General features: G+C 36.6%; 3 protein-coding genes across 4 annotated transcripts in view; 2 read left to right on the plus strand and 1 right to left on the minus strand.

Moving 5' to 3' along the window:
* The first annotated feature begins 1,272 nt into the window (after positions 1-1,272).
* On the plus strand, positions 1,273-4,305 carry mrto4 (MRT4 homolog, ribosome maturation factor). Its single transcript, XM_005796954.3, has 8 exons — positions 1,273-1,347; positions 1,574-1,632; positions 1,724-1,827; positions 3,187-3,268; positions 3,365-3,432; positions 3,522-3,673; positions 3,926-4,002; positions 4,083-4,305. The coding sequence occupies exons 1-8, from the start codon at positions 1,320-1,322 to the stop codon at positions 4,212-4,214; spliced, it is 702 nt and encodes a 233-aa protein (XP_005797011.1). The 5' UTR covers positions 1,273-1,319; the 3' UTR covers positions 4,215-4,305.
* A 1-nt stretch (position 4,306) lies between these two features.
* Positions 4,307-8,814, minus strand: LOC102228956 (aflatoxin B1 aldehyde reductase member 4-like). Of its 2 annotated transcripts, none has more exons than XM_005796955.3 (7): positions 8,373-8,813; positions 7,325-7,512; positions 7,059-7,163; positions 6,416-6,512; positions 5,697-5,796; positions 5,477-5,606; positions 4,307-4,739 (listed from the first exon to the last, which is right to left on the minus strand). In XM_005796955.3, exons 1-7 carry the CDS (start codon positions 8,665-8,667, stop codon positions 4,578-4,580), a joined length of 1,077 nt encoding a protein of 358 aa, XP_005797012.2. In that variant the 5' UTR covers positions 8,668-8,813; the 3' UTR covers positions 4,307-4,577. The 2 variants fall into 2 exon arrangements, with proteins under 2 accessions (XP_005797012.2, XP_023181473.1); XM_023325705.1 differs by having other exon boundaries at positions 4,645-4,912; positions 8,373-8,814.
* Positions 8,815-10,608: 1,794 nt separating this feature from the next.
* Positions 10,609-12,294, plus strand: part of megf6 (multiple EGF like domains 6) — a 64,479-nt gene continuing 62,793 nt past the window's right edge. The window contains exon 1 of the mRNA XM_014475938.2: positions 10,609-10,700. Within this exon, the coding sequence (XP_014331424.1) occupies positions 10,609-10,700 (92 nt within the window). The remainder of the gene's footprint in view (positions 10,701-12,294) is intronic.

Here is a 12,294-nt window from a genome sequence, read left to right on the forward strand (position 1 = left end):
GACTTCATTATACTGAGAGTACAGGTGGATGCAACTGGATTGTGCTGAATTTGAATGAGTTACACTGTACTGGAGTGTGTGTGTGTGTGTGTATTTGCAAAAGTAGAGTCCTTCAATTTTTGCTGTGTAGTGCCACTTCACAACTATTTCTGACTCATACTTCACTTCTTAAAATATAATATGAATGTTAGACGTAGATTCATCCAACTTCCATTTTTGTGTTGTCCCCATAACACCACCATTATATCCCACATGTATATAATGGTGGGATATATATCATGCAAAGAGCTTGGTCTACAAGCTCTTTGCATGTAGACCAAAAAAATAGCCAAAGCTGTAATTGTGCTTAACTTACACTGGCACATTTATTAAGTTTTTCCATTGTCTTCTAATTCTGGACAACTATGCATAACATTTATTGATCTATAATATAATATCCAAATAATGTCCCAAGATCTATTTGTCTAATTTAGAGAGTAAGAAACATTTATTCATCTCACTTAATTTATATGTAAACACACACAGACAATCCACACAAAAGTCCATTGATATTACTCAAAACCTAAATGGAGTGTGATTTTCCAGTTGTTTAATTGTTATGCATTTTTTGATAATTACCAACTCTCCTACGCATTATACTGTATTTTTTTCCGTTTACCTTACAGTTTCATTTATCTTTCTTTTAAATGCTAATTTGTACAGTGATTTTTACTGGTACTGATTTTTATACCTTTTGAGTGTGGATAATTAGAAAACTGAGAAAAAGCATAAATCTACACAAGTGTTCTTTTAATAAGAAAATTGCATCGGTACTGACTTTTTTCCACACAGCCTTTTTTGTCATAGAGTCTGAAAATTATTTAATAATAAATAAAAATTTATGTGATTGTAGCTTGTATTAAATAATGCCACAAACTGACTCCGGCCAATGAATTTGAGTAATTACGTTGTACACATCAAAAGACACCCACAAATAAAAAGTCCCAAAATACACAATGTAGAATTAAGTTATTTGATAATAAATGTAATATCTTACACTTGCACCCTGATGGTTGTGCCTGTCTTGTATCACACGGACAAAGTAAAACTCTTTAAAGAACAATAAGGGAAAATAACATATATAGTACAAATATTCTAGACTACTTTTTTATTTTAAGCTTGTAAAATTAAAATATAAATTTACTCGTTTAAATACCCTAAAGATGCGTTTTAAAACGTGAAGTTGTGGTATTTTTAGTCAGGCGCCTCATGGGCAGCCTTTCCAAACAGAAACATTTAGGGTCCACTTGCTTCACGTGTTCTCCTGCTGTTCTGCCACCATGCCGAAGTCAAAGAGGGACAAGAAAAGTAAGAAAAAGACATTTTACATGAATATATTGTTTAAATAGCTCTAGTCGGTTTGTTTTTTAAACATATTACTGATATGTAAGATTAATTACTAACGAGATTATTCGCTCTGAAGCAGGATAACCTAGCTTCTTAACGTCTTCACACAGCATGGTGGTACTGCAGCTGATACTGATGTAAAATCTGTTTTAAAAACTGATCTATTTATCGTATTTTCCTCCATCAGTCTCATTAACAAAAACTGCCAAGAAGGGTCTGGAATCCAAACAGAAGTTAATCGAGGAGGTTGGTATTTTTTCAAAACTACCAGTGTTATTCTCAGGTATTAGCTTCTCCTCTATGTTAAATAAATCGTCTCTTGGTCCTTCTTCTTTAGCTACGGAAATGTGTGGACACCTATAGAAACCTGTTCATATTCTCTGTGGAAAATATGAGGAATAACAAGTTGAAAGACATCAGAACAGCATGGAAACATAGCAGGTAATAATGACACACATGTAATCGGTTTTTGACGGACTTTATCAATTCAAGCAACGAAGTGTAATATGCTGTATAAAAATCCTCACTCTTATCAGTATTCAAGTTTTTAATCTGACATTTTAAAGATCTCTTTATTAACATTTCCTCAGAATTTACGTGTTTTATTTTATGGAATAAAACAGCGTTTCGTCCATTGTTTATCTTTGCCCCAAAATTCACAGTAATATTTTCTTATTTAGGTCAGTTAATTCAAATATTTAGCATGTGCTTGAGACGCTTAGAAATGCCAAAATTTAGCATGTTTTTTTCACAGTTTTAAAGGTGCTTGAAATTTGGATAAAGTGTTTGGAACTGTTGTGTATAAAAATTCACTGAAGAATTTACTTTGAATTGGTTTTGTTTAGTATGATGTTAAAATAATCTGCTTGCTTGTTGAAACAATGAAAAATATCAGAAATGGCAGTTTGACAGAAAACGAGATGATTAACAAAGAACTTTTAGCTGAAATTAGGACATACAGTTAATTAGCTGGAATGTATTGCATCTACCAGGTCCTCCATCACATTTAAAAAAGAAAAAAAATTATATATATTATATCAAATTTTTATGCTTTTTAAATTAAGCATAAAAATATGTGTTATTATATAAAACATTTTACCTTTTTTTGTTAAAGACACACCTTTCATATGCACCTTCTGGTAACCTGCTGCAGCTTGCATGGTGTTAATCTTAGATTTTTTTGCCCTCCACTATCCTTCTTTATCATTGTTTTAGTGCAGTCATGGTTGAGTAAAAGGACAGAATAGAAAATATATGAGAAACCAACCAATTACTCAGCCACACCTGCTTGATTATATAAGAAATGAACAGGAGTTAACTAGGAGTACACACTCAAAGTGGAAAATATGTCATTTAACTTAAATGTGTTTTAGTGGCTTACTTTTGTTTTTGTGATTGTTGGATAAATTTGAACCTGAAACACAAATTTGGCTATTACTGACCATCAGCTACTGAATCCTGAAGTTATTTAAAATAACTTAATTCTTAAATGCATCTATAGGTATCTGCTCTGGTGCATTTGCTATAAGCGTTACTGTGCCTATTAGCATGTGAACGCTGGCAGTGTGTAGGAGATTATCAGACATTAGTGGGGCAGGCTTGAGTTGATTTAGCAGGCTGGAACAACCGCAGTCAGCTTATTTATTGAGACCAGTAAGATCCAACATGCAATGATAAAGGTCCAATCGGTAATAATTGTTGCTATTGCCACAGACTTTTTTAAATTTCTTAAAATTTAACCTGACAGCTAACAATATAGTTACTTGTAAAATATGTTCATTCTTGGTTTATGTGTCACAGATTCTTCTTTGGCAAAAATAAAGTGATGATTGTTGCTTTGGGGAAAGGACAAACAGATGAATACAAAGATAATTTGCACAAGGTAAGAATGAATGGCTTTACAAACATATCCAACTATTATTGCAATATTATTTTGACTTCTGACGAGAATTAAACCTATTGTGATTGCCATGTTTAGGTCAGCAAGTATTTGCGTGGAGAGGTGGGAGTACTTTTCACTAACAAAACAAAGGATGAAGTACAAGAGTAAGTATGAGTCTCCTGAAGTCTACATTGTTCCAGTTCTTCTCTACAATCTGCTTATAGGATGGCTGCATGTTGGGCTTTGCTTGCAGATATTTTAACCATTTCAAAGAGACGGACTACGCTCGCGCAGGCAACCAGGCACAGATGGACGTAACGCTGGAAGAAGGTCCTCTTGAACAGTTTCCTCACTCAATGGAGCCTCAACTGAGGCAGCTGGGACTTCCCACTGCTTTAAAGAAAGGTGAGAATATGAACAGCAGGGTAAACTTGGGGCAAAAGGCGGGGCAAGTTGCAATAAAAATTCTTTACATCTTTACAAGATGTGCCAATAACAGTGGAAGACCTTATAGCTTGGCTAATTTGGTTTTAATAGTACATTTGTGTTGTTGCTAGGTGGTTAGGCCAACGACCGCAGCACATTCATTCAAATAGTGTGTCTGCAAATAGTACTTTCATTTAAATATTTAATGCCAGTTTTCAATCTTTTTCACAGGAGTGGTAACGCTGCTCAAAGCCTACGATGTCTGTAAAGAAGGGGACGTTCTGACTCCTGAACAAGCTCGGCTTCTGGTGAGGTTTTTGACTACAGGTGAATCTGAAACTTTTTCTTTTTTCACAAGCTAAAACGGTTTTATCTTTTGTGTTCACAGAAACTGTTTGCCATTGAGATGGCAGAATTTAAAGTGCAGATCAAATGTATGTGGAACTCGGAGACAGGCGAGTTTGAGAGTTTGGCTGGTGAGGAAGAGCCTCTGGAGGAAAATGATGATGATGCAGAATAAAACTTCTGCAAAGACAGCTAACATTTAAAAGCAGATGGACTTATTTGGAAGCTTGTCACACTTTTATTATAAAATTACTTCAAAACAGGAACTTGCAGTATGCTGAATTTAATATTTGTACAGAGTTGTTCAGTAAACACTGGACTGGTATCAAATCTTGCCATTTTGTGAAAATGCTTTTTACATTTATACAGCAAAGTGCTTTTACATCAACAGATTTGTAGCTGATTAGGTTAAAACACATGAACGTAAACTGATCTGTAGATTATTAAACCAGAATTTTACAAAATGGTTTTAATTAGTTTTCAATAAAAAAAAACATCCTATTTTATTGGTATAGGCAAGCTATTGGTGCAAGTCTCTTCATCTGAAGTAGTTGGGACACTCATGGGCTACAAGGTCCCAGGCCTCCTTGAAGGCTTGGACCACTCTCTGATCCAGAGGACCTTCTTCAGCTGCAGCCAGGTTCTGCTGAAGTTGCTCCATGTTTGACATTCCAATGATGACTCCGTCTCCAAGATCACCCTGGATACAGTGTTCAGAGAGAGCAGTCACAGTAGTTTGTGTTTGTAGCAAAACAAGGCTGCATACAGTCATGTCAAGAGTTGTAACTTTGAGAATCGGCAGAGATATTTTAGACAACTTTGTAAGTATAAACACCAGTTCACTGTGAATCTTGCCAAGCATTTCTACAGAACCTGCAAAAAAACAGAACGAAAGAGGCAGACTGAAAGTTGGACAGACTGTTGGGAGGTGAATTGATTAACAAAACAATCAATGGATAAATGGACACTACTTTTAGAGAATGCTATAGAGAATAACATTTGAAAACACAACTCTTTCCATTATTATCTAAAAATTACTTCATACAGGTTGCATTGGACTCTGGTTTAAGGGGCAGATGTACAACAGTGACATCTAGTGGTAGACTTCAAACAGCCTGAAAGCTTTTGCCTCAAAATCTTGTAGCAGTGAAGACAGCACAGTACAGTGGTCTGTTAAAGTGCAACAGATCAGACCTGGAGCTTGGGTTTTCTTTTCTCCTGACATTTCTTACAGTAAAGACATGATCGCTGGAGAATCTCAGCTGACTGAAATAATTTTTAAAGCATAATTATATATTTATAGATGTCAAGTTTTAAAAACTGGAGCTTATGGAATACAAAATGCATATGCCATTGTGTTTACCCATCCTTTATGATAAAATAAAAACCATAATCCAGAAACTTATGTGGTAGTTGGTATTCAAACTTGATATGTACCTTGAGTTGGGAGTGGTGGTACATCCAGCGCATTGCAGCAGAAGTCATGGTGGGTTTCTCAGAGCCATATGCGCTCTCTAATGCCTTCAGAACCAACTCTATAGCCTGGAAATGGCTCGGCTTCCAGTATCTTAAACACAGAGTGGCAACTGTTATGGATGCAGATAACCACGGTTACCATTAACATGCAGTAGCAGGACATAAGTTGCTGGTCTTTCACCTGTCTCTGTATGCTGCAGCCCAGTTGTTGCCAAAGAATCGGCCAGCAGGCTGAGAGCCGTCTTTGTCCTCATAGTGGTACTTCCCTGTCAGGAGACCGCCTGAAAACGAGGAGCCACATCAGCACTCAGACACGTCCAGATGACAACAAAAATACAGAAAATGTCCTATATTAATAAGTAAATTCCAAGATGCTTACAATTTACTTCTGTACAGAACTTAAGTAAATCTATAAATATGCCAAACTGAAATGTCACTGCTTTTAATCCAAAAAATATGTACATGAAATTATTAGGTAATTCAAAAGTTGGATAAATTACCCTGAAACAGAAGTTAACATTGAAACACCTGTTTTCTTTCTGCAAACTAAATAAGGTTTCAGAGAATCAGAAATTGTGCTTTAAATAAACTGTTTAGGGCACGATACCTCAATCTAGAGTTGACATATTTAATTGTTCACAATTTTTTATGTACCAGTAGCTCAAAGTTAGTCCAGAACCCCAAAATCTTTTCAGTTTCATAATTTGTGGAAATTCAGTGGAATATAAATGTTTTATATTCAATTAAGAGTGTAATAACTTATTTTTTTTAATCTAGAAATTGGAGTCTGGAAAAGTAGTTTTTAAACATTAAACCTGCAGGAATTCTTTGAATAAGAGGGAAAATTTTTACTTTTTACATTATTCAACTACTAATATGATTAATCACAGAAGAAAGTACCTGCGAGAGGATTGTATGCATAAAACTTCATTCCATAGTATCTCAGGCATGGTAGCAGTTCTGTCTCCACCTGTCTTGTTGTAGCGTTGTACATTCCCTGAGAAGTTGTGAGTTTTAGTAACAAAACAAGCAGGTGAAATACTGAACTGGAAAAGGTTTCACTACTTCCAGATTTAGACAAGAATTTTGAATGACTACACTGTGTTTTATTGGCTTTTCGTGTGATAGTATTTAGCACATAGTTGTTAAATAGAAGGACAATTTTTTAACAAAAATCCTAAGAATTTAGCTTGTCTTGGTTCAGCTCACTTTATTATGAAATCCTAAAATAAAATCCAGGTCAAGGAACTACCTTACCACTATGAAAGTTCCATTTGATTTTTCATTTATTTCCAGTCTTTAACAGACCACATCTTCAGTTTTCTGTTCCTAACATTCAGGAGATTTGAGAAACATGACACATATTTGTGATTAGGGATAATTTTGGTGAAATATTGATATTCAAATCTTTCCTTACTTACAGATTCCTTAATTACTTGCTCAAAACCTACTTTGTTTTAAGGCTGTCAGGAATAAAAATGGAAAAATACCTGGTTACGCCCTGGCATAATCAGATAAAAATACTTTATTAGTGAAATAATACCTGATAAACAGTGGGAACAATCCAGCTGTTGTGTTTGCAGATGCATGCAATTTCAGCAACTTCCCAAGACGCGTAGTTTGACAGTCCAAGCTCTTTGAATTTACCCTGTAGGTGATAACTTTTACATTAAATCACACTTTAATGTTCTCTAAAATATAAGAAAACAGCATCTAAAGTTTAAAGAAGCAGCTTATTAAATGTTGCATTTGCACACCAAGCTATTACATAATTTTCAACTAAACACTGAAGTTACCAAGTAAGCTCACCTCTTTGTGGAGCTCATTGCAAGCCCTGAGAGTTTCCACGACGGGGTTTTGGTGATCAGGAGCATGAAGGTAAAAGAGGTCCACGCAGTCAGTCTTCAGCCTCTTCAGGGAGATGTCAAGCTGTGAGCGGACGCTCTCCGGCTTCAGGGTTTTCCCATCCCACGGGTTTGCCTTGGTTGCTATGCTTACTGTGGGGAAATGAAATCATTTCTAGACTGAAATCTTATGTTATTTAATTATCTCAACACACTTCCGACAACATAGGCTAGCTAGTTATTAACCAAGATTGGTGCCAACATGCTTCATTAGTTTGATCCTTTTGACACAATGGGATTTACTGGACTGTCAAGGTCTCCATGACAGTCTCTCTTCACAGATAATTGAATTTGTCTCTGAGGTTTGTGGTGATTCGATGAATGGTTAATGTCGGGTGCAATTAAGCAGTAACAAACATTCCTGTAAACACCTTTCGATACAAAGGGATAATGGTATCCCATTTTTCTTTAAAAGTAACCCTGAGTGACAAAAGAGGAGGAATTTTAAGTATCCTAACCTTTAAAGCAAGAAATTCAGCTATTCTATTTCAGTCAGAATAACTGAGAGGCACCAGCTGCCATGTACTTATTAACCTCTTTGTTTGGCTAACCTAAATAAATTACAAAACCGTGTCAACTTAGTGAACTTAAGAAAACTTTAAACTGCACAGACTGAACAAGGCTAGAGGTTAAACAATGAACTCCGACCTTAGGGTCATCTAAGTGAGCACTTTTCATAGAATATGTTGCTGCCATCTAGTGGTCAAAGGTAAAAACTGCGATTTCTTTTCTGCAAACGTAAAAAACAAACAAAAAAACAATTAAGTGTTTCAAGACTTCTACACAACACCTTTTAACTGAATGAGTACTTCACAAAATCCAGCATGCTGTATTCGTCGAACAGTGCTGGGAAAACTTATGAACCAACAACTTGTTTTCTCACTCCAGGAGGAACTCTCTAGTTTCATTACTTAAAAACTCAGTTTGAGCAGGTATGGATGCTTTCAATCTACCTGTTTTGGGAAGGTTCATGCCACCTATGATGGCCTCCGACTTCCCATCCACGTACATGAAGGCTGTGTCCACCTGCTTGTGCCCCCTGTCCAGGAAAGCCTTCACCATCTCCCGGCTCTGCTCGGCGTCCGCTCGTCCCCCGAACGCCATGGTTCCCAGTAAAGTAACTGGCCGTTTAACTGGGGACGAAGACATGTTTCTGCAGAATGCAAGCCGAGGCAAGTGTACGAGGACGGTTTTTATGTTATTGGTGTGTCTGACTGTGCAGAGTCCGCCTCTTATTATCCACACCATACTACAGTACAGCAGCTAGCGTGTGACTAAGGGCAAAGGTTGGGTAAAAAGGGAGCGTCTTAAAGTTACGTAGTCGGTACAAAACGCAAAATATTCCGTGTCAGATTTTACCGCCTGGCTATATCAAGGTTGCTCCTAAAGCGGAGCAAGGTTCATTTTATGACCACTTCCTGTGGTTATAGACTCAGGTAAATATTTGTTCGGCTCTCCCTTTTTATCTGTGGTGGTAGCAGCGTTTAGATGTAGTCTATATTTTTGAACACAGGGCGGCAGCAAATCATCATCCAAACAAGATCTCTCTTTAATCACTATAAAATAAATATTCTAAAAAGTGAAACAAAATTCTAACTTTAATTCGGAGATATACATGAAACAATCCTAGCATGATGTTTATTACTATACATTACCTAATTCATACATACAGACAGCTCAAATATGGCAGCTCTGATAAATAAAGAAATATGATTTATAGATAATGAAAACAAATGTTTTTTTCCAGAGTCTGAATATTGTAAAATACATTTATAAAAATTAAGATGTAAATGTTAGATCATCAATGCACCATGGTTGCATGTATCTGTGATGCTTTTGCACCTTTTCATACAAAATGTTTTCTTTCAACTAAACTTTCCATTAACATGCCTGAATATAGCACTCAGTGTCTGGTCAGCGTCTGTAGCATTGACCTTTTGTGGGCTATCCTTCTGGTGGGATGTGTCAATGACTTTCTGCTGAACATGTGTGAAGTCAGTAGTCATCTCCGTGCTTGGGATTTTCAATCTGATACTGATTTATTTAGATGTGCTGTGTCCTGAAATAATTAGCCTTTTATTTGGAAGTTTGAGCCATATGGGTAATGTGCATAGCTTACTTGTCTATTTAAATTTTAGGCATTGAATTCTTGTTTGGCGACAAGTAGACCCTGATTCTTGTCTGGCAGAAGTACTTCCAGAAATGAAAATAAACAAGTCCACCTGATTGTCATTAGTCTAGTTCAACTACTGAAGCACATGTCTGAGATGAGCTGATATGTCTGGAAGCTAATTAAAACAGCATGCTGTGGTAAAGCACAGCATGCTGATTTAATGCTGCTCTGACCCTGGACTCTTCCGGGTCATGAACACATATGAGGGCAATGCAGACTTTGTTTGGAGAACAGCGGTGCTCAGATAGGACTCCTGAACCTTTGGCTGCTCCATCAGCTGTTTTACCCCGCAGAGCTACCGCTTCAGACGATTCCCTGCTGCAGCCGCTTTGGGCTGCCTTGGGGTAATCCTGCGTTGGGGTAATAGCGGCAGTATCCCACCCAACCTGCTCGCCTTTATTTCAGAGGTTGTGCCAGTGCGCAAAACATCCTTGGTTAGTTTTACGCGTACAATCTACGACCAAATTAGTGCTTTTTAAAAGAAGTAAACTAACTTTCCCGATGAGCAGGAGATATATACATATGTTTTAAAATGAAGCAAAATCATACGGTAATGACTTCGAATTTTGCTTCCAATTACATCCTTAGTTTCCCACATGCGCGCTTCACCGGTGGCTTTCAGAAAGTTGGAATAAAATGTGGTTCTCACCGCCCTCTCCCAACAAGCCCACCGCACCTCAGCCATCATTACCAACTCAATGGGTGGAAAGCGCACAACCAGCCTGTGGGAGGTTTTGTCCCTCATTTCCACATCTGCAGAGACGAGTCGTTGGCTCGAGCTGCAGCTTTTCAGTCTGTGCCAAACACCGGTTGCGAGAAGGAGAAGGACACACTTTGATGACTCATGGATTTCCTGCACGGACGAATATTTACGCACCGTTGAAGTTTCTCTAACTGGATATTTTCATGCATTAATGGTGCTCTTTTGGGTCATTTGAAGACGATGAAATATGTTTTTGAGTGAGACGTGAATTGTTTTTACATTTTAAGCTAAAAAGAAACCAATGAAGAAGAAAATGGACATCTTCATTTTTTCTTTTTATGTAATATTTATTAAAGAGGCTCATTCACTCAGTTACACCATTGTAAGCAATCTCCAACCTCATATGTAAGTAAATGGTGGTTTTATTTACATAACACGATGTTTTATTTGTATTAAGTTAAGCTGATTGACTAATTGCTCAAAGTATTTTTGAGTTTGGAGGATATGTTCACCTACTTGTTACAAAATAGCAATATAAGGTCCTTGTCTGTTCTAGTAACCGGATTTATGTCCAGAAACTATTTGTCAGAAAGAAGTTTTTTTTTTTTTGTTTGTTGTTGTTTTTTTGCTTGTCTTAAACATGCTAAATTCTAAATTGAAATTCAAGCCTTTTTAATTTGGTCATAAATGAATGGTCATAAATTTGATTTGGTTTGATTTTATTTGTAAATATACTGAGGCATAAAATTACATAAAATATAATATAAAATATAAAAGAGAAATTAGCCCATTTGAATATATTCAGACAAATTACCTGTCAGCGTTTCACCTCGTGATGTCACTGGCCATAAATGGTGAGAATCGGACCCCCACACCATAAGAAATGCGGAAAGAAAAACAATACTTACCTTTCTGAGAGGTGAACAGAAGAAACAGCGCCTCCTGTAGTCACTATACAGAATTATTAGCTTGTCACAGGAAAATATTTAATAACATTTTTGTTGAACATCGCTATAGTGGCACAGACTACAGTTTATTATTTTAAACATGAAAAGAAAATTAAGGCAAATATATTTCTGCAGATTTTCTTTCTTATCGAAAAAAAAAAAAAATCAGTTTACAAAATTGCATTGTAACCAAAAATCAAATAATGAAACTAACATTTAAGTTCTTTGGAGCTGTCTCATCTACCAACCTGTTCTATTTGTATACATTTCCTCTTTAATATTTATGACTTACAGCAGGGGTGTCAAACTCCAGTCCTCAGGGCCCACTGTCCTGCTGTTTTTAGATGTGCCACAAAACACTGGAATTAAATGGTTTAATTACCTCCTCCTTGCGTAGATAAGTTCTCCAGAGCCTTGCTAATGACCTAATTATTCTATTCAGGTGATGCAGCACCTGATGGTGCAGCAGAGGCACATCTAAAAGTTGCAGGGCAGTGGCCCTCCAAGACTGGAGTTTGACACCTGTGACTTACAGTTTTCACACCACCATCTTCATGCAATCTAAAACTATCAGAATCAGTTTATTTTTAAGACCGTCAAATAAAGACAGTCTGCTGTAAGAGGTAGTTTCAACCACACAGTAATAAACAAGTGCTTCAGTTATGGCAGAACAATATTATTTTTCATTATGCTATTATATGTGCAGCTGGAGGTGATAGTGATTATGTTGCCTTTGAGATGAACAGCTGGTTGCTATCTCTGGATTCCTGCTGATCTCCAAACATGCCAATCCTTCTAGCTTCTTGTAGAGCTTTTTTTTTTTTTTTTTTATAAAAAGAACGTTTTAAGGATCACATTGCAGTTTTTTATGACTGAACTACCCTTACAGCTGATCCAGACAGTCTTTGTGTTAGAAAAATGCAACATCAAACTAGAGGGCTCACCGGAAGGAGAATATGTTACCTAATTTCTCTGTCTGATGATGATATTCGGCCTCATAACTGCAAGTAAAAACATTTAGGCTACAAAAATGTATTACACTAATCAATGCA

The sequence above is a fragment of the Xiphophorus maculatus genome, chromosome 20 (assembly GCF_002775205.1).
Source record: "Xiphophorus maculatus strain JP 163 A chromosome 20, X_maculatus-5.0-male, whole genome shotgun sequence".
NCBI classification, from domain to species: domain Eukaryota; kingdom Metazoa; phylum Chordata; class Actinopteri; order Cyprinodontiformes; family Poeciliidae; genus Xiphophorus; species Xiphophorus maculatus.